This window comes from Triplophysa rosa, unplaced genomic scaffold (assembly GCF_024868665.1).
Source record: "Triplophysa rosa unplaced genomic scaffold, Trosa_1v2 scaffold18_ERROPOS2012085, whole genome shotgun sequence".
Taxonomy (NCBI): Eukaryota; Metazoa; Chordata; class Actinopteri; order Cypriniformes; family Nemacheilidae; genus Triplophysa; species Triplophysa rosa.
Genome location: NW_026634202.1, coordinates 144,969 through 168,346, shown reverse-complemented (window position 1 = coordinate 168,346; position 23,378 = coordinate 144,969). Strand labels below are relative to the sequence as shown.

The following is a 23,378-nucleotide window of genomic DNA, read 5'->3' as shown; positions in this document are numbered from 1 at the left end:
GTTTGTCTTTCCTATATATACCCTCTTGTTTCTTTGTCTTGTGCTCGTGGATTGTACTGTGTTCCGTGTATGTGCTGCATTGCGTTTGTGTTGATGCTCGTGCCCGTGTTGTCACCTGTGTTCTTGTTCCTTGGCCTGTTTGTGTTTTGTGAGTTTTTGCCTTGTATTTATTTAAGACGTTTGGTCGTGTCTTTGAGTTAGTTTATTTGTCTTGTTTTCATTTTGCCCCCTCGTGGGAAGTCTCTTGTTTTATATATATATATATCAGTTCGTTTTCCCCATTGTGGGTGTTTTTGTTTGAGTTTTGTTAAATAAAAGTATCTGTTAACCCCTTCACTGCCTGCCTGCGCTTGGGTTCTCTTCTGCCAAATCCTGACAGCCTGACTTGGATTTAGGTCCTACACAGTCTACAATTGGTCTTTCAAATGGTTCATGAATAACAGGAATTGTCAAACGCAATGACTGTATGGAGGCAAAAACATGAACACAGACGGAATATAGCTGTTCAACGAAAGTGACTGCTGGTGTGTAGTTTTAAGTGGTCGGGTTCATGATGACATCACTTAATATGCAAATTAGCGCGTGACATCATCTGCCAACATTTAGCGACTTTTCGGGCAGGCTTTAGCTACTTTCCATTGAAAATAGTTGGCAACACTGCTCGCTACCAGCATCAGGCAGTGACAACCTATTCAAGACCTCAGTTGGAATGTTCATAGTCAGCCTACATCTCTCCCACATATCCTCGTATTCAGTCTTTTAAACAAACAGATCACATAAAATAATTGCAAGCTGAAATGTATAACATTTTGTGAAACACAAACGGAACATGTTTACAGCACATGGTGCACATTTTCTATGTTCCGTTCACGCCACTTCAAGGCGCCATCCAACTGCTTAGTTGTAGAGGGGAGTTTGGTGCAGTTATGGTGGGTTAATATATGCATTTGGTAAGAAGTGTTTATATAATTTTGTGTTTCAGCGGGTTTACTTGTTCTTTTGCCATTATAATGCATTTATTAAGATTTTTTGTTTTATTCCCCTTCCCCTTTTCTTATTTTTGGTTTAGTCCTATAGGAGGGGCTTGGGCTATTTAAAGGCTCCTCGAGGCATTCTTCGGGGCTCTTTGAGTGAGATAGTATGCAAACCCTGTTGTTATAGTTTGGGGCCAACTGTGTGGTATAGACCTGTAAAACTGCGTTTTTCCATCTTAAGAATGTCTAAACTACGTCATATGCTGTCACTATCAGATGCAGAGAAGTTAATTCATGCATTCATGACATCAAGACTAGACATCAAGACTAGATAACTGTAACGCACTTCTAGGTGGTTGCCCTGCAGGCTTATTTACAAAAACTCCAACGGTTCAAAACGCTCGAGTTCTTACACATATAAAAAGGTATGAGCATATTAGCCCGGTTCTGTCAACCTTGCACTGGTTACCTATAAAGCATTGCATTAACGTCTACTTCTTGGATGAGAGCACTTCAAAAGTAGACAGGTTTGTGTGCCGAATGCCACATGGGGCTTGCCCCTATTGGATGCTGGCGCTCTGACTCACAATGCAGAAGTGCAACTCTGTGTTTACATGCAGAAGAAGAAGAAGTGCTCTCGTGAACACGCGCCATACACTGACAAGACCGAGGAGAATATATCGATTAAAGTCGGTATTTGGGTTTGTTCTTCGCACATAAAGCATTCTCGTCGCTTCAAAAAAATTCAACGGAGCCACTATGCACGGATGGACTAATTTAACGATGTCTTTAGTACTTTTCTGGACCTTGGCAAAAACTGACACCATGATGTCTATAAGGAGGCCTGGAAATCTCTCGGATGTCATCTAAATATCTCTATTTGTGCTCCGAAGATGCCGGAAGTTCTCTAAACATGTTTTACGTCATGTGGGTAAGTAAAAAATCACACAAAGTTGATTTTTGGGTGAAATTCCCCTTTAACAATATACTTGAATTTTACCTTAGGTATACTTAATCAAATAAACTTGAAGTATACTACTTTTTGGCAAGGGAAAAAGGAATGACTTGACACAATAAAAATGTAATTTATTTAACACATTTGTACTTTCACATAACACAAAGGCCAAAAGGGAAAGGGAAAATCTGTACACGGTTATATGCAGGGCTTACACCTCCTCAAAAAATATTTATTTAATGCTTCATCAGAGGCCATTGAAACGAGTGAAAAGTGCAAAACGTTTTCTATCACATAACAGAAATTAATATTAGGAAAAAAGAACACAAATCATTTTTCATCAATAAATCATTTATAGTAATGGGGGCAACGCCTATCCACATTCTTTTTTTCTGATATAGGTGGGCAGATGAAGGAGGCACGCCCGAGTGTCTGTGACAGGGCCTAGCATCTTGCCCATGGTCTCCCATCTCTGAGTGACAGGGTCATAGCGATGAGCAAGCCTGACCTCGTTATAGTCCTCCTGGCAATAACCGCCTAAAATGTACAGCCTCTCCTCTAAAACAGCAGAAGCTGCTCCGACATGGGGGATGGATAGTGGGGCGAACACTGTCCAGATGTCATGTGTGGGATCATACATTTCACAAGACATCTGGTCTGTGTAGAACTTCCGAAGGTTGCACACTCCACCAGCTACGTATAAATNTGGGTGTTTTTGTTTGAGTTTTGTTAAATAAAAGTATCTGTTAACCCCTTCACTGCCTGCCTGCGCTTGGGTTCTCTTCTGCCAAATCCTGACAGCCTGACTTGGATTTAGGTCCTACACAGTCTACAATTGGTCTTTCAAATGGTTCATGAATAACAGGAATTGTCAAACGCAATGACTGTATGGAGGCAAAAACATGAACACAGACGGAATATAGCTGTTCAACGAAAGTGACTGCTGGTGTGTAGTTTTAAGTGGTCGGGTTCATGATGACATCACTTAATATGCAAATTAGCGCGTGACATCATCTGCCAACATTTAGCGACTTTTCGGGCAGGCTTTAGCTACTTTCCATTGAAAATAGTTGGCAACACTGCTCGCTACCAGCATCAGGCAGTGACAACCTATTCAAGACCTCAGTTGGAATGTTCATAGTCAGCCTACATCTCTCCCACATATCCTCGTATTCAGTCTTTTAAACAAACAGATCACATAAAATAATTGCAAGCTGAAATGTATAACATTTTGTGAAACACAAACGGAACATGTTTACAGCACATGGTGCACATTTTCTATGTTCCGTTCACGCCACTTCAAGGCGCCATCCAACTGCTTAGTTGTAGAGGGGAGTTTGGTGCAGTTATGGTGGGTTAATATATGCATTTGGTAAGAAGTGTTTATATAATTTTGTGTTTCAGCGGGTTTACTTGTTCTTTTGCCATTATAATGCATTTATTAAGATTTTTTGTTTTATTCCCCTTCCCCTTTTCTTATTTTTGGTTTAGTCCTATAGGAGGGGCTTGGGCTATTTAAAGGCTCCTCGAGGCATTCTTCGGGGCTCTTTGAGTGAGATAGTATGCAAACCCTGTTGTTATAGTTTGGGGCCAACTGTGTGGTATAGACCTGTAAAACTGCGTTTTTCCATCTTAAGAATATATCTAAACTACGTCATATGCTGTCACTATCAGATGCAGAGAAGTTAATTCATGCATTCATGACATCAAGACTAGACATCAAGACTAGATAACTGTAACGCACTTCTAGGTGGTTGCCCTGCAGGCTTATTTACAAAAACTCCAACGGTTCAAAACGCTCGAGTTCTTACACATATAAAAAGGTATGAGCATATTAGCCCGGTTCTGTCAACCTTGCACTGGTTACCTATAAAGCATTGCATTAACGTCTACTTCTTGGATGAGAGCACTTCAAAAGTAGACAGGTTTGTGTGCCGAATGCCACATGGGGCTTGCCCCTATTGGATGCTGGCGCTCTGACTCACAATGCAGAAGTGCAACTCTGTGTTTACATGCAGAAGAAGAAGAAGTGCTCTCGTGAACACGCGCCATACACTGACAAGACCGAGGAGAATATATCGATTAAAGTCGGTATTTGGGTTTGTTCTTCGCACATAAAGCATTCTCGTCGCTTCAAAAAAATTCAACGGAGCCACTATGCACGGATGGACTAATTTAACGATGTCTTTAGTACTTTTCTGGACCTTGGCAAAAACTGACACCATGATGTCTATAAGGAGGCCTGGAAATCTCTCGGATGTCATCTAAATATCTCTATTTGTGCTCCGAAGATGCCGGAAGTTCTCTAAACATGTTTTACGTCATGTGGGTAAGTAAAAAATCACACAAAGTTGATTTTTGGGTGAAATTCCCCTTTAACAATATACTTGAATTTTACCTTAGGTATACTTAATCAAATAAACTTGAAGTATACTACTTTTTGGCAAGGGAAAAAGGAATGACTTGACACAATAAAAATGTAATTTATTTAACACATTTGTACTTTCACATAACACAAAGGCCAAAAGGGAAAGGGAAAATCTGTACACGGTTATATGCAGGGCTTACACCTCCTCAAAAAATATTTATTTAATGCTTCATCAGAGGCCATTGAAACGAGTGAAAAGTGCAAAACGTTTTCTATCACATAACAGAAATTAATATTAGGAAAAAAGAACACAAATCATTTTTCATCAATAAATCATTTATAGTAATGGGGGCAACGCCTATCCACATTCTTTTTTTCTGATATAGGTGGGCAGATGAAGGAGGCACGCCCGAGTGTCTGTGACAGGGCCTAGCATCTTGCCCATGGTCTCCCATCTCTGAGTGACAGGGTCATAGCGATGAGCAAGCCTGACCTCGTTATAGTCCTCCTGGCAATAACCGCCTAAAATGTACAGCCTCTCCTCTAAAACAGCAGAAGCTGCTCCGACATGGGGGATGGATAGTGGGGCGAACACTGTCCAGATGTCATGTGTGGGATCATACATTTCACAAGACATCTGGTCTGTGTAGAACTTCCGAAGGTTGCACACTCCACCAGCTACGTATAAATGTTTTTTCAGGCCCTCAATGCAATGCTGGGCTCGGTCGTTGGTCATCTCAGCAAGATAAGTTGTTCCTCTCGCTGGGTGATAGAGGAACATTGTTGCCAAACATTGATATTTGGAGTTGAAGCCTCCTGAAATGAAGATCTCACCTCCCCAAACTGTGGCAGCATGCCCGCTCAGGGCTTGGTCTAAAGGATGAGTCAAGCTGACCCAAAGTAAAAGCCAAAAGTTAGATCTCTTTAATAGAGCTTAGATTTCAAAAGACAGCACTTTTGCTGAAATCTTCTTCATAGAGTTTTTTCTCTTGTTATCGTACATGTTTGTCCAATAGAGTTTGTCCAACATCTCTGCCATCATTTGTGAGATATCAAAAGTCTGCAATCCAAGTTTTAGACCAAATTGTCTAAACCTTAAAATCATAATTAAACTGTATCATGAGAACAATTTCAAGGGGTGATGCTCTGCTTCCAAGATCCACTAGATGTCAATCTTATCATTTAATCACATTAGTGGTCTGCTCACCATTTATCACTTATAGTAAACCTATTCATTGTATGAGAAACAGTAGTTTCAGAATCATTCAGAAAGAGTTGTAAGGCACTGTTGTATTTTCTTGTTTTCAGTAACCTACCTCCAAAAATCTGATTTTGTTGAGTATTGTTCCACACTGTCAAGATTTGTGTTGATGTCCTTGTCTCCTCCAATAGAATACAGGACATTTTCACTCACCACCAGAGTAAAGTTGCTCCTCTGTTCAACCATGTCTGCCAGCCTTTCCCAGCTGTCTCGGACAGGGTCAAACCTGTTGTTGTGGAAGTGTGGGTGTTGTTAAATTGGAGAAAGGAAAAAAAATACAATGAGCATAAGTGAAAAAGTAAGTATGACCAGTGCTGGGTATAACTAGTTACTAAGTGATTAGTTACTGTAATTTAATTACTTTTCCCTTGAAAAAGTAAAGTAAGGGATTACTCTTACTCTTTCTGTAATTTAATTATGGTTACTTCTGATGTAATTGAACTAAATACTGTGTAATGTATACCAGGGCTCGACATTAACACTTGTCCGTTTGTCCGGGACAAGTAAATGTTTCGTATGGGCAAGTGAGAGAGAATTTTACTTGCCCGACCGGACAAGTAACTTGAAAAAAAGAACAGTGCGACATATGTAGAATAATAAGAATATATACATTAGACAGAGCTACGTGTTTGTCATGGTTGTGCTTGTTTGTGTATGAAAATAATCAATGCGCACCGCACTGAGTCCACACGGACGCGGAATCCTGTTATTTAAATGTCATCTGGCTGTTCTGAGTGTCTGAGTGAATTATGTGCACAGTTTAACATACAACACGAGTGATGGTCGAGGATTTATCTGCGCTGCACTGTATGAGGATATGAACACATGAACTTCATCTCCAGAGTTGCTCTGAGAGTTTATTTTACGAGCGTTTGAGTGAAGCTATCCGCAAACAAGCGTCTTCCCAAAGACCCGTCAAAATAAAAGTCCCGTTAAATTGAACACTCAGACAAAAAATACTGTAGTGTACTATTGAAAATTGAAGTGCCCTTGTAGTAAATTGATTAACACTGTACACTATAGTGAAGTTAAAAAACAATATAGTAGGAATTTTACTGCAGTTTTTTTACTGCATTAACCTACAGTAATTTATTTGGACAAATATACCACTATCGTATAGTAAAAAAGGAAAAACACAGAACTTCGAAATATTAAAACAAATTTAGGTCATCTAAAAATGATATGGCCCTAATTTATCCATCTGTATGTAACATTATTGTCTTTTGTCAGTTATCTGCCTATTAATAATGAACTACACTTGCACATTTCTGCCTGTGCTACCAAACTTTAAACCTCTCTAGCACCAGTGCTATGTGCAAAAAAAGTTAACTTACAGCCTTAACACTAATAATAATTACTGCTTGCCTTTGTTTTATAGCAGTCACGGAGAGTAGGCCTATAACCAAATTCAGGCGGCCAAAGCGGACACTAGTTAAAATGCTTAGAAGCAAACTTGACCAATCTAAATCCAAAACAATTATATTGATTATATTATATTATAATTCAAATGAAATATCATTTTTTTTATCTTTGGACAAGTAATTTTTGTACTCGGACAAGTGAATGTCAAATTTACTTGTCCGAAGGACAACCACATGACAATGCTTAATGTCAAGCCCTGTATACAATAGTGGAAATGACATAAAAATTGTAAGACTTACTTTAAAATGTATGCTTTAATGTATCCTTCTCACATTTATAATACTTTGGTCAGTTAATAAGAATAATTTATGTAGTTATTTATTATTTATTTGAATGAGTTAAATAAGCCGTTGCATGTCTATCTGTGAATCATTTCTAATCAAGGTTGATATAGGATATAGAAAGTAATTAGTAATGAGTAATTAAATACTTTTGAGAGAGAATAATTTGTACAGTAATCTAAATACACTATTGAATATGTAATTAGTAACTAGTAATTAATTACTTTTTCAGAGTAACTTACCTTACACTCAGACGTAAATACCCAATATTGTTTACACTGTGACAGCTTGGCAAAATCTTTGTTTTCTGTACTCAACGTAGGATTTATTTCCTTTGTATAAAACCATTAATTCCAGTTCTTGATTGGTCAATAGCAGTGTTTTATTCATGATAAAACACTATGACCACAGCACCCGATGATTCTGTAGACCATCCTCCGAAGGTCACATTTGTCGGCCACATACGCCATTGAGGCAGTCGCGTTTCAGAAAAGCAAGTAGGACACTCTGAATGCACCCTTCGAACCTGATCTTTCACAGGAATTGGGAAGATGCATGAGGCGTATCCTTCGTTGCTAGGAATAACCCATAATTCTCAGTTTCGCCTTGAACAAACATCTCTTATTTGAATAAATGGCAGAAGCTGCACATTCAATCAAATATGTGGTGTTTAAATGTAAATAGCTTTTAACCATAGTAAACAGATCGGATTGGATTAGAACCGATTATTAAATTTTTTTTTTCATTTAGGCAAGCCAAATCATGTATAAATCACGTTTATTAAATTGACAGACGTGAGAGCTCATCCTGATAGCACAAATACATCTGGCAGACATATATTTGCCGTCTGCATCTACATCTGCAATGCGCCTCGGAGACGAATTAACAAACTAACTGCCTTCGGAATGGGGGTCAGGTGTTGAATCAGTTGTTTATAGAGAGACATCTAAAACATACTGGAAGGGGGTCCTCGAGGACCAGGGTTGAGAAACACTGCTGTAGACATCTAGAAGATGTCTCTAAGATGTTTATGATTTAGAATGGATGTAAAACTGCTTGTGACGAGGGAGGCGGGACGAGAGCCGTGAGGGAACAATGCGAGGCCGGTGGCGCGAGTGATAATGAGTGTCAGCTGTGCGTTACACCGGTCTCACGTCTCTCACGGAGGAGCTCCGGAAGCATAGGAGGAGCGACAGGAAGGTACGAAGAGAGAGGACCAGGCCTGGACATTGTATGTGTTTTAGTTATGTTTGTGTAGCCGGCAGTTGACCGTGAGGTGGCTGCCGGCCCTTTACTTTGGTTTATGCTTTGTTTATGTGATTAAAGTTTTGGTTATCGTTCGCCGGTTCCTGCCTCCTTCCTTCCTTACTTTGAACGTGTTACACTGCTCTTTCTAAGATGTTTGGCAGATGTTTTTTAAACAGCAGATGTTTTCCAGATCAGCAGACATCTCCGAGACGTATTGCAGATGTATGTGTGCTGTTGGTATAACAACACGATATTTGCTGTTTCCTTTTATACCAGTATGTCCTACGAACCACACAGCTTCCGAAATGAGATACAGCGTGCACCCTTGTCAACATAAATGAATCTGTGGCTGCACATGGACATGGTCAATCAGTAACTATTTTTGACTATAATAATTATATTGTGGTAAATGTTTTATAAAAGCAATACAAGGCTAGTGCTGTCTCGTGCTAACAATGCCCCTCAGCTGTGACTTATTCATAACACAGCACAGCCTCTCATCATACGTTGATTCATGCATTGCTTACTTGTTTTCCAATGCATTTTTTGTATATTTGAATAAAACCCATATTCCCTAAATATGCTATAGTATATTTTTGCCAAAGATTTTTTTCCAATGAATACCTTAAAAGTTTTTTGTCCATTTTTTAGGCTACCATACACCTCATATTTCGATAGTCTAAAAGAACATGAGGGCGGCAGTATCACCCACTGGAAATTACTTTTGGCCACTACAGTGAGGAAAATAAGTATTTGATCCCCTGCTGATTTTGTAAGTTTGCCTGCTTACAAAGAAATGAAGGGTCTATAATTTTTATGGTAGGTTTATTTTAACTGATAGAGACAGAATATTTAAAAAAATCAGGGGAATTTTTTTATATAAAGGTTATACATTGATTTGCATTTCAGTCAGTGAAATAAGTATTTGATCCCATACCAAGAATTCTGGCTCCACAGATTGGTTATGTGCCTATATGGACCGCAGATTAGTCCTGTCACTTTAAGAAAGTACTCATAAATCAGCTTGTTATGTATATAAAAGATGCCTGCCAACAGAATCTGTATCTTCCATTCAACCTCTCCACCACCATGGTCAAGACCAAATAGGTTTCAAAGGATGTCAAGGACAAGCTTGTAGACCTGCACAAACCTTGAATAGGCTACAGACAGAAGCTTGGTGAGAAGGAGACAACTGTTGGTGCGATTAGTTGGAAATAGAAGAAATACAAAATAACTATCAAATGCCCTTGGTCTGGAGCTCCCTGCAAGATTTCCCCAATGGAGTAAAGATGATCATGAGAAAGGTTAAAGATCAGCCCAGAACTACATGGAAGAAGCTTGTTAATGATTTCAAGACAGTTGGGACCACAGTTAGCAAGCAAACCATTGGTAACACGTAATGCCACAATAGATTGAAATCCTGAAGCACACGCAAGGTCCTCCTGCATAAGAAGGCCCGCCTGGCTCGTCTTAAGTTTGACAATGAACATCAAGATGATTCAGAAAAGGCTTTGGCGAAAGTGCTGGCACTGCTGTGAGACCAAAATTGACTTGTGTGTTTGGAGGGAGAGAAATGCTGACTATGACCCCAAGAACACCATCCCTACAGAGAAGCACAGTGTTGGAAACTTTCTGCTTTAGGGCTTTTTCTCTGCTACAGGTATACAGGATGACTTCTATAACAAGCTCTCCTCAGCGATCAGCCACACCCCCTCCAGCAACTCCACCTCCCAGAATCACCCGTTCACTCTCACCAGACTATTGACACTCACAAACTCCAATTCCCATTATCCCTTGCACTCATCATGATTACACCCGCACCTGATTCACATTACTTGGACACTATATGTACACTGCCCTGTGTAATCCCCGGTGTCAGATCTAGTTGTTATTTCCATTACTGTCTAGTTCCGACCCTCCTGTGTTTCCGAGTTCTCCTTGTTGCATGTTTCTTACCAGTTGGATTATACCTTTTTGTAGATTCCTTTTTGTGCCTGTTACCCCTTTTTGGATTTAATCTTTTGGGTTTTTGGATTAAATACTGTATACCCTTTGCACCCTCTCCTGTTGTGGCATCGTTCTTTCCCTTATGTGTAGTGTTACAGAAGATCTGACCCACCAACGATGACCACTCCATCATCCTCCACGGCACCTGAATGAACCCCGGACCCAGTCACCGAATTCATCCAGCTACTACGGACCCAACTACACTCTTCTGCTTCCCCTCCCGGTGCAGTATCCAGTCACATGGCTACACCATCACGATACTCAGGGGCTGCGGAGTAATGCAGTGGGTTTGTTCTACAATGCCAACTCTTCTTAGAGATGCAACCGCAACTATTCCCCACGGAAAAGGCTAGGATTGCCTATGTGGTCTCTCTACTCTCTGGTAAGGCCCTCAATTGGGCCAAGAATGTCTGGGAAGCCGGTGGGCCTCTTACTGACACTTTAACGGCCTTTTTAGGACATTTCAAGGCAGTGTTTGGTCAATCGAGTAATCTTCTCTCTGTGCAGGATCAGTTAATTCGATTAAAGCAAGGAAAATCATCTGTAGCAGAGTATGCCATCCAATTCCGAACCCTGGCTGCTAATCCCGGCTGGAACGAAACTGCTTTGATCACCGTCTTCAGACAGGGACTGGAACCCACCGTGCGTACCCATTTGGCCAATCATGACGACACCGTCAGATTAGATAATCTGATTCTGTATACGGTCCGTATGTCGCAACGTCTTGCGGCCATCCCATCTACTAAACTCACTGCATCTTCTCCACGAGCACCCATCCGTATACCCCAGAACCCTCCAGACTCAGAACCCATGCAAATAGACCAAAACCGCTTGTCTCCTGAGGAACGAGCTCGCCGTTTCAGCCAATGTCTTTGCCTGTATTGTGGAGATCCTGGCCATATGATCGCCTCGTGTCCCGTTCGACCACCTCAACCTATTGCGAGTACGGTACTTCCAGCTACCTCCTTCCATCTTACCCATATCAATGTGATGGTAACTACTCCTCATCTGTCTGCTCCAGCAAAGGCCCTGATAGACTCGGGTGCTGCTGGAAATTTCATATCCCAATCGTTTCTGAATACTCTGCAAATGTGCCGTAAAGTAAATTCACAACATTTACGGATTAATAATATTCTGGGACAACCACTGGGTGGAGGTCGAGTCTGTTTCCATCCACCTGCCATCTCCCTCCTTATCGGAGAGTCACACCAGGAAGTCATTGCGTTCTGGGTTCTGGAGGGTTCCACCTCGGACATTATCCTGGAACGTGGTGTAGTGTATAGGACCGTGTATAGATTACCGGATCCTCAACACCCATACACGCAAGTTTGCGTATCCTCTTCCCCTGATCCCAGCCTCCCTAGAACAGTTATGTAACGCCAGTATTTTCACCAAACTCGATCTTCGCAGTGCATATAACCTCATTCAGATACAACCCGGGGATGAGTGGAAAACAGCCTTCATTATCCCCTCCGGACATTATGAATATCTGGTTATGCCCTTTGGACTCGTTAATGCCCCTTCTATTTTCCAAGGTTTTATGAATGAGATCTTTAGAGATATGTTGGACCAGTTCGTTATTGTGTATATCGATGACATCCTCATATATTCCCAGAATCTGTCAGACCACGTCTCCCATGTTTCCCGAGTACTACAACGTCTCCGGCAAAACCATCTGTACCTCAAGCTCGAGAAGTGCGAGTTCCACACCACATCCATCCACTTCCTCGGGTATCACATCTCCAACAACTCTGTATGTATGGATCAGGGGAAGGTGGACACTGTGAATCTGTGGCCACGGCCCACCACGGTCAAAGAACTCCAACGATTCCTAGGATTCGCAAACTTTTACAGACGGTTCATTGCCAACTACAGTACCATCACCTCTCACGGCCCTGTTCTCTACACGGTCCAAATCTCTGTCCTGGAACCCCGAGGCCCTCTGTGCCTTCGAAGACTTGAAGAAGGCTTTTTGCACAGCTCCTACGCTTGGTCTTCCAGACCGGAACTCCCCTTCACTGTGGAAGTCACTGGTTAGAGGGTCCAAGCACCCATTTCTCGTCATCACTGATCATCGGAACCTTGAGTACCTGAAAGAGGCAAGACGACTCAGTCCCCGACATGCTCGATGGGCTTTATTCTTCACACGGGTTCAGATTCAGTGTCACCTGTCGACCTGGTACCAAGAATGTAAAGGCTGATGCCCTCTCTCGCCAGTTTCACACAGATCCAGAGCCTTCTGACCCGGAGCCCATTCTCCCCTCGACAATGTTTCTAAGCCCTCTATGGAAGATCAATGAGGAGATTGCCACTGGTAATTACCAAGCTCCGCCGGGAGGTCCTGAGGGTAAGACCTACCTACCTCCGGAACATCGATCTACCCTCATCGACTCGGCTCACTTCGTTCCAGGATCAGGACACCCAGGCAGTCAGCAAACCCTCTCGCTTCTGTCTGCCCGATACTGGTGGCCCAGGATGTCTCAGGATATCTCCCAGTATGTCCAGGGATGCTCAGTTTGCGCCATCTCCAAGACTCCCCGTCATTGTCCCGAAGGAAAACTACTACCTCTACCCATTCCTCATTGCCCATGGTCGCACATTGCAGTCGACTTCCTCACGGACTTACCCCTGTCCGAGAAATTTACCTGTATTCTAGTAGCCATTGATCGTTTTTCCAAGGCATGCAAATTGATCCCATTACCCCGAATCCCTACGGCCTTTCAAACTGCTGAAGCACTCTTCACCCATGTGTTCCGTAACTATGGGTTACCCGAGGATATTGTCTCGGACAGGGGCCCCAGTTCACTTCCCGAGTATGGAAGGCCTTTTTTCAACACCTCAACATCACGGTTAGTCTCACTTCTGGTTATCACCCCCAAGCCAACGGCCAAGCTGAGTGGAAGATCCAGGACATCGGGAGATACCTGAGATCTTACTGTCATGATCAACAGCAAGGCTGGCAACATTACCTTGCCTGGGCCGAGTATGCCCAGAACTCCCTTCGCCAGTCCTCCACTGGACTCACCCCCTTTCAGTGCATACTCGGTTACCAACCCCCCATGTTTCCATGGTCAGGAGACCCTTCCACGGTGCCAGCTGTAGACCACTGGTTTCGGGAAAGCGAGAAGGTGTGGGACTCAGCTCATCAACATCTCCAGCAAGCTGTCCACAGGCAGAAGAAATATGCTGACTTTCGACGCTCTCCTACTCTGCAGTACCAACCTGGGCAGTTGGTGTGGTGGTCTGCTCGGGACTTTCGCCTGCGGCAGCCATGCAAGAAGCCGAGTCCCAAATTCATTGGACCCTTCCCCATACTGCACCAGGTCAACCCTGTCACATACCGTCTCCAGCTCCCAGCCCACTACCGTATTTCCTCATCTTTCCATGTGTCACTCCTCAAGCCCTATCATAACCCTATTTTTGTTCCCTCCACAGAGCTGGATACTGATGGAGAGCCACCTCCCCCTCCACCACTTGATCCGTCCCAGCTGATCTACCGAATGGAAGCCATCCTCGACTCCAGGCGACGAGGCGGTCACCTGGAATATCTGGTGGATTGGGAGGGGTACGGTCCCGAAGAACAATCATGGGTGGCATGCGAGGATATTCTGGATCCCTCTCTTCTATCGGACTTTCATGATGCTCATCCGGATTGTCCGGCCCCTCGTCCCCGTGGCCGTCCTCGTCGTCCTGTGAAGTCCGCTGGAGTGGACTGTGGGGGGATACTATAACAAGCTCTCCTCAGCGATCAGCCACACCCCCTCCAGCAACTCCGCCTCTCAGAATCACCCGTTCACTCTCACCGGACTATTGACACTCACAAACTCCAATGCCCATCATCCCTTGCACTCATCATGATTACGCCCACACCTGATTCACATTATTTGGACACTATATGTACCCTGCCCTGTGTATTCCCCGGTGTCAGATCTAGTTGTTATTTCCGTTACTGTCTAGTTCCGACCCTCCTGTGTTTCCGAGTTCTCCTTGTTGCATGTTTCTTACCAGTTGGATTATACCTTTTTGTGCCTGTTACCCCTTTTTGGATTTACTCTTTCGGATTTTTGTTTTTTGGATTAAATATACCCTTTGCACCGTCTCCTGTTGTGGCATCGTTCATCCTCTTATGTGTAGTGTTACAACTTCACTGCATTGAGGGGCTGAGGGACGGGCCAGTGTACCATAAAATCTTGGACGAGAACCTCCTCCCCTTAACTAGATCACTGAAGATGGGTCGTGGATGTGCCTTTAACATGACAAAGACCCAAAACATATTGCCAAGACAACCAAAGAGTGGCTTAAGGAGAAGCACATTAAATGTCCTAGCCAGTCTCTAGACCCTAGTCCTATAGAACCTCTGTGAAGGAAGCTAAAACTCCAATTTGCTGAGCGACAGCCAAGAAACCTTAAAGATTGACAGAGGAGTGGACTAAATGTATCCTGACACATGTGCAAACCTGGTGACCAACTATCAGAAATGTTTTACCTCTGTGCTTGCCAGCAAGGGTTTCTCCACCAAGTACAAAGTTATGTTTTGCTTGGAGAACAAATACTTATTTCACTGACTGAAATGCAAATCAATTTATAACCTTTGTATAAAAAATATTTCCCTGATTTTTTTTAAATATTCTGTCTCTATCAGTTAAAATAAACCCACCATAAAAATTATAGACCCTTCATTTCTTTGTAAGCAGGCAAACTTACAAAATCAGCAGGGGATCAAATACTTATTTCCCTCATGTATGCTGTATAAAGAATGCATGGTAGTATTGGGTACATTGTATTTTTGGAAATTTCCGATGTTTGCGTCAAGACTGTTACTGTATATGTAAATAATATTTGAGTTCTTTGAATAGATGTAAGATTACCTGAAAAAAGATTTTAAGGTATCAGCCTTGGCATAAAAGTGGCAACCTCCAGCCAAATATAATTTCCCTCCAAGTACCCCAACACTATGTCTAAATCTAGCCAGATCTGGCATTTCTCCCAGCATTCTCCATTCTATCTCCTTTACAAGTCCTGTTCCATTCCTGAGAGAGTTAGCAAACCAAAGTTGCTTGCTGGGAAGTCGTTGACCTGTGTCTGGATGCAGTTGATCACCTCCGACTAAAACAAGGGCATCTTTAGGGTAGCGTACACGATGCTGCTGTGCTACAGAGTTTGAGTCGCCACACACAAACTCTTTAAGTGCAGATTTGTAGAGTTCAACCTTATCTCCCCCACTGCATTCCATGCTCATGTTTACAGCACGAACTTCTCGAAATTCTTTAAAGGTCATGAATGAAAAACGAACGGCGCTCATTAGCTTTTCAGAGTGTGGAAGTCTTCTAGCAGGATCTGCCTCTACCCAGGCGACAACTGCTCGGAAAACTGTCAGCTCTGAGGGAGCAGATAGTGCATTGGATTGGAGGAACTCTATTAGCCTTTCTGCCGATAGGTCCTGAAACTTTGGGGTGGCAGATAGCTCCTGGAAATGTCTTAATGCAAAATCATCTGCCAGCTCTTTTAAATCAGCCATCCCATAGGCGTCTGCGAAAGATGCCACATCCAGGCAGTTTTGAACATCTATTTCCCTTTGCAGAAAGTTAAGGCACAGTGAGAGGGCTGGCTCAAATTGGAATTGAATAGAAGCACAGGTAAATTCAAAAACACAGTTCCATCCGAGCGCTAAAGTCCCTGTGTAGGCACAGTGAAGGAGGTCCTCAAACTCAGCGGCCCTGACTAACAGCAGAGACACAGATTCTTGCTGGCTCTCCCTCATTCCAGTGGTAAACATACCTCTGAAATAATTGCTGCTGGCAGTCAAAAGCACTCTGTGAGCTGATTAAAAGAAAAAAAAAATCAGTTAATGCAGGCATACAAATAAGTGTAATGCTGGGTTCAGACCAAAGCGAATTAAAGCAACACTAAATATGTATATAAATAATCTCTCTAAAATGATTTAAGTGGTAGGACAACTCTTAACTGGACGAATTTTGCTGGCACTGCTACCTAAGCAGCCCTCTATTGGGGCTGAAATCACACTTGTGACTTTGTTGTGTGGGTAGGTTCATAAGCCCCGTCCATCACCTGCTTTACGGCATACATCATGTTTTACTCGTAGCTCATCTCCAAACCATCACCATGGCAGAGCCAGCAAAAAAAAACAAAGAGGAAAAGAGAGTGAGTGATCAGACATGAGCCCGAACACGAATCAATATCTGACAGACTTACGCTTGGTAGCACGAGCTGCAAGAGGCAACGGGTTGCAAAACAGATGGAGACCTAGCGTTCCTGCTACTGGATTTGAAAGTCTTATATGTAATTTTTTTCTTACTGTCCTGTACTTTTGAGTTTATTAGTTATTAGGCTGTGCTCAGGTAGTTTATTGGCGCACTAACGTTACTGGTTCACAATTTATAAGCATAAGGTAGACTAGAGATAATGTAATGTTGCCGGGTCTCAATAGCTTACGTAGCATGATCGTGCCTCGTCACAAATTTAGTGTTATGCTTGTAAACAATGACTACCAAACTACAATAAATGTTTTATGGTCAAAAGTTGCTGAATACTTAGTTCATGCACGTGGACTAATGTTATCGGTATCTATAGTTTCTATGCTAGGCACTATTCCCATAGCGAGTTGAGTGTAAGTTAGTGATTGCACCTATTACACAAAGCACAATGCCTGGTCGCGACTCGCGAGTGTGTTTCTGAAAACATAACTACAGAAAATTATTTTTGTTGGTTACTAAACACATTCACGTCCATTCGTTGTGTTTTGGGTGACTGCAAATGTGCTCTGTAGCTAAAGTTAGTAAGTTAGCTGCTATGTAGCTAGCACGCTATGCGCTAATGGCTAACAACGAGCTGCTACAGTAGTATAGCCCAGTAGCTTACCCCGCGGGAGCCAAAAGAGTGCTTTAGTACATGGACAGTTTATGAAGTGACATGATGTAACAGAGGTTTCTGCTTAGTCGACAAATTTACGTGTATTGCGCTGCCTACAGGGAAGCTTATACAGCGACAGTATTTATGACACTGATCACAGACAATTGCGCTTATCAACCACATGGGGGAACCATAAGCAAAAGTTCTCTACTGTTGCTTTAAGCTATTTGCGCTTGTAAATTACATACAAAGTCAATGCAAAGACGCAAATAGATGCGAATCGGGTGACGCATGATGTTTTTCGTGTCACTCACGTGAAAATAATGCTGCGTTCACAACAAATGTGAACAATCATGTTCCACGCTCTTTATTACTCGTGGGAAGTATGTTATTTTCGCATGAGCGACACGAAGAAAATCACGCAATGGGGAGTGTCTTCATTCGTCCGGACCCATCAAAAAGTAGGTGTCAATGAGCTCTGAAATGAAAATCTTCAACTTGCGCTCACGTCTTTGCATCGACTTTGTATGTAATAATGCTTAATTCGCGTTTGGTGTGAACCATAACAAATTTTTCCCTCATGTAATAAAGAGCGTGGAACGCGATTGTTCGCGTTTGGTGTGAACACAGCATAAGAATATATTTCCTGAAACACAAGTAAGAAAATGCTTCAAGCCCCACAAGTTTAATTTCATTCATGCATTACATTCAAAGTATGGTCTCTAAGTGGATATTATCACAAACAATGTATTGATTCTTCTTATTATCTGTTATGTATGAGCTTCTTTTGATAAAACAGATTAACTCTTCAGTTCTTGTATTAGTTATATAATCTTGTATTTTTTAATGTCACAGTTTCTTACCATTGAAAACGATTCCTTCTACAACCAGCTCTACATCACATCCCACTCTCTCAGCCAATAACTGATTTATGGACTGCAAGCTGACCTTCATTTGGTCTTCTGCTGAGCTGGTTTTCTGTTTTTCTTTGTTACCTTTCTGTATCTCTTTTTCTACTTTCAAAAGTTCCAGAATCCTGGGCGCCCCAAGGCTTTGGGCTGTAGTTTGAATCTGTGCCTTGTCTTTGCTCGTGGTGGTGATGACTCCAGTGTAGGCAAACTCCACCACTGCAACCAGCCCCAAACCATGCACCTCAGGAGCCAATCTCAGAAACATCTCCCTCTCTCCTCTACACCTTTTTTGAATCTTTTGCTGGATGAGAGAGCTTACTGCAGCCAGGACAAGGGAGTGAACATGAATGGTCAGCCCATCCTCTGTGCTCAGGATCAGGTCTGTGAGTACGTTCTTCACTCTCATCTCCTCTAGAGTGTGGAAGATCTCTTCTAGGTAACTTTGTCTATGATACCTCTGTATGATTTCTTGTTCTTTTTCTTTTCCCTTCTCCTTTTTTATTATTCCTATCTTGCTGTCATTGTAGGACATAATCCATTTAAGTTTCCTCTTCTCCTCTTCAAACTTCTCTCCTCCTTCTTCTATCATCTGTTTTCTGTGTTCTTTTTCTCTTTCCCAATGTTCCTCCCATTCCATGAGCGGATATTTTCGGGTAAATTCCATGAAAATGATTTGTTACATGTGTGTTGTTCTTGTTGTAGCAACCCTTCTCTTTTTCTGTCATCCTGTGTTTACAGCGCTTAGACTTTGCAATGTGTCACATGCCAAAATACTGCTGAAGTGAACAACATGCTAATTTTAGGTTCAAGTTTTGTAGATCTCATATTTCCATAGACCTTTTAAGTGGGGTCACAGTCTGCATAGCAAATTATATATAATATTATATATACAGCCACGAAAAAAATAAAACAGCAGTAAACGAAACTGGAGAAACAGTTGAAAACAACATAAAAGATGCCTTGTATTTTTTCAGACCTCAAGTAAAAAAAAGGTTCATATTCACTTTTAAGCAATACAGTAAACAATAATATTTCTGCATGTATTTAGGAAAAGTTCAAAAACAATTTTTTATGTGAGAACCTGGATTTTTATCACAGTTTTCTTGTCATGCTGTCAGCCTTTCACATTGCTGTTTGGTTTTATTGAAATTCAACAGACACTGGACTGGAATGGCCACAATACTCAACTCAACTCAACTCAACTTTATTTATATAGCGCTTTTACAATTTTAATTGTTACAAAGCAGCTGTACATGAGACATATTGACTATAAGCAAAATAATTAAAGTTGTACCTGCAAAAACAAGAAAAGGTTGAAAACACAGAAGACAGACATACCCATATACAAAACACTCCACACACACAATATGCACACGTACTAACACACATAGACATAGAGACACACACACACACACGGATGCGCACGCACACACACACACACACACACACACACGGATGCGCACGCACACACACACAACACACACACCACACCAACACATCCACACACACAGCACCTATGCACACTCTGTTACTGCAACACAGACACACACACACACACGGATCACACACACACACACACACACACACACACACACACACACACACACACACACACACACACACACACACACACACACACACACACACGTACGTACACAACAAGTACGCACACACACACACACACGCTCAGTGAGAGCACACATTTAGGATAAAGGAGAGAGAAGCACAGGTCAAATATAACAGACTATAAATTCCTATATGCAATATTAATTAAGTAAAACTTTAAAATTCTAAAGCAGCCCCCCCGGTCAGGCAGATAGTGCAAAAACAGTATGCAAACGGTGGCGAGGAACCCAAAACTCTAATCGAGAAAAAAAACCTCAGGAGAACCCAGGCCCAACCAGGGGATTCCAGTTCCCCTCTGGCAAAAGCTGCTGCCTCTGCACAAGCTCCAGAGAGCTTGCACAACAAGGCTAAATAAAATAAATAAACTTAATAATAAAATAAATTATAGTTTAAGATTATCATTAATAATCTAATAGCATTTGAAATTTTGTGGTGAAGACATGTCAAGAGACCGCGTCCTTCTTTATCCAGCTCTATCATCTCAGCTCTTGTCAGGTCCCCACTTCCCATTCTCCGCTCTACCATCAGGTCAGGCCATGAACTGCATCCTGCTCGCTGTGGTAACCTTGGAACAATGAGACAAGACTGGCTGAGAGTAGAGTACTGTTCTGTACTCTTTGATGCAACAAGTACATCAGTTGTGTTTTTGGTTCCGGTTGATCTAACTAATGCAGCCTAAACCCTCTGAAGATTTATATTATGGAAGAGTAGTGTATGCAAGATTAAAAAGATGCGTCTTTAGTCTAGATTTAAACTGACAGAGTGTGTCTGCCTCCCGGACAGTGCAGGGAAGACTATTCCAAAGTTTAGGCGCTAGATAGGAAAAGGATCTACCACCTGCACTTGATTTTGAAATTCTAGGTATTACCAACTGACAGGACGCCTGAGAGCGTAATGCACGTGAAGGACTGTAATACAAAAGGAGTTCATTCAAGTACTGAGGAGCTAAACCATGTAAGGCTTTATAGGTAATAAGCAAGATTTTAAAGTTAACGCGATGCTTTATAGGTAACCAGTGCAAGGTTGACAGAACCGGGCTAATATGTTCATACTTTTTTGTACGTGTAAGAACTCGAGCTGCCGCGTTTTGGACCAATTGGAGTTTTTGTAATAAGCCTGCAGGGCAACCACCTAACAGTGCATTACAGTAATCTAGTCTTGATGTCATGAATGCATGAATTAACTTCTCTGCATCTGAGATTGACAGCATATGACGTAGTTTAGATATATTCTTAAAATGGAAAAACGCAATTTTACAGGTGTTGGCGACGTGGCTCTCAAATGACAGATTACTATCGAATAGAACGCCAAGATTCTTTGCTGACGACGAGGGTTTTATGGAACATCCGTCAATAGTTAAACAGTATTCTTGGTTGTTACTTATAGCAGTTTTCGGTCCAGTAAGTAACAATACATCTACAATTGATGATTTGAAATGACAATTTGGAATGGCCTCTTAATTTTTTCTGCGGCTGTATATAGAGTAAAATAAATATTAAATAATTGTATAATACATATTCTACAAAATATATGAACATTATATTATGCTGTGATTTATGTTTTTTTATATTTTTATAATTGTCATAGGAGGGGTTATACAGTATCTATGGTTATGCAATGTTGCCACATACTTATCATATATACTTTTTGTCGCTTAATTATGGTAACATATTGATATTTTATGATGTTTATTCCTACAATTCAGTAACTTTTAAGTCCCCAGTACAAATTATGGTGTCTTTTGCTGCACATCAGAACTACAGGCTATTCTTTGGTTTAACCCATTGTGATGAATGATGAAGGGGATTTGGGCTTTGTGTTACTTAATATTTATTCTGGTGTCTATATTCTATTGACAAGCTTGAGTCTTAACAGTTCCATATGACAATAAATATTTTTTCAGCTAACCATCTAACCATCTTTAACTGGAGCCAAAATGTTTCTGTACACCACATTAATAGTAAAGTATTGAAATTAGTTGAGAAATTAAAACGTTATTATGTTTTATGCAGAAAACCGCAGCTCCACCATCACTTGAAAGCCTATGTGTTTATAGTCGGCTTTTGCCCTGACCCTTATGGCAGCGGCAATGACATGTATCCGAAAGCTCACTGTGCGTTCACACTGCCAGCAACTCTGTCGCTAGTCTCTTGCTACGAGGTCGTTAGAAGGCGATCCTAGCTTTGGTTGCTCTAATAACATTTATAAACAAATTCTGTAGTAACTGACGAGAGACGTATGATGTGAGCTTTACTCCTATTGGCAGTCGCTCCTGAAAGTCGCTCATCATTTGCATAAAGTTGAGCAAATCTTAACTTTGTCACGTCGCTAGACTTCCTGATGACAACGGTCACTGTCGCTTGTTTCGCCGGCTCTCCATTGAAATGAATGACATCGCCTCGCTTTGTCGCTGGCAGTCAGGCAATCGGAGGCAGCGTTTTCGCATGAATGCCACAGTCAGACTTGACTTTGAGCATGCAAAATTCGTTCGGATGGGATGGGCGGGAGAGATTCCTCCATCTTTTACATTTCTACACCGAGAGGTCACGCTGTGACGTTTTGACCTATTGGTCTCGCGCACTCACGTGACACGAATTCACAGGTCAGAGTTCACCAAACTTGAACTTTGCTACGCAGTGAAATATCTTCGGATGTGCTTGCATTGCCGGTCTTTCGCATTTGTATGAATGGAAGTCAATGGAGCGAAAAGTCAAGTGTGACTGCGGATTTAGCTCTGAAATCGGATTCTGGCAGGCTTTATAGAGCTCCGGAGGTTGACATCACGCAATCTAAACTCCGCCATTTTGGCAGGCATTCAGGAGAGCGCTAGAGCGGCTGTAGCATTGATATTGGTTGAACAATAATTTAAAACCAGCCTGTTCAGACCGTACTATTTCAACATGGTGTACAGTTGCTGTGCGCCAGGATGCCAGCACAGGTGGGGGACAGCAAGGGGGAAATCATTTTTTAATTTTAATTTCATGAATGATGTCTACTGTAAAGTTACTATGCTGGCTATACAAACAAGGACAGCTAGAGTCGATTATGTTAGCTAACAACACAGTTGACACCCTTCCAATGAAGACAAAGCAGGTTTTAGCCGGCAGACTCCAAAGTTGAATATTTATCACAAAATTAGACTGCTTCCATTTGTACCTCTCCAGGCTTTTGTAGGCTTTTAAAAAGTCTCCGGAATAGGACGAGGGAAAGTTGAAGAGGTAGTTGTGACGTTAGATATAGTGCATGTCAGGAATGCTACCCGTTCCTTTATTGCAGTGATGCTCAAATCTGGCTTGCAAGATCCATTTTCCTGTCGAGTTCAGCCCCAACTCTGATAAAACCAGGGTTTGAATTGAGGGGGACAGGGGTCCCCAAATTTTTCATTAAAACTAGACTAAAAACATCAGTGTTTGAATTGAGGGGAGACTGGGGTGGTCCCGGACCCCTCATAAGGT

At 41.9% G+C, this 23,378-nt stretch overlaps 1 protein-coding gene across 1 annotated transcript; it reads right to left on the bottom strand.

Annotated features, from left to right (window-relative positions):
• Positions 1-4,095: 4,095 nt before the first annotated feature.
• si:ch211-63p21.8 (kelch-like protein 33) lies at positions 4,096-19,032 on the bottom strand. The gene is made up of 4 exons (XM_057327228.1): positions 18,250-19,032; positions 15,385-16,336; positions 5,614-5,784; positions 4,096-5,187 (listed from the first exon to the last, which is right to left on the bottom strand). Exons 1-4 carry the CDS (start codon positions 18,959-18,961, stop codon positions 4,656-4,658), a joined length of 2,367 nt encoding a protein of 788 aa, XP_057183211.1. The 5' UTR covers positions 18,962-19,032; the 3' UTR covers positions 4,096-4,655.
• Positions 19,033-23,378: the final 4,346 nt, after the last annotated feature.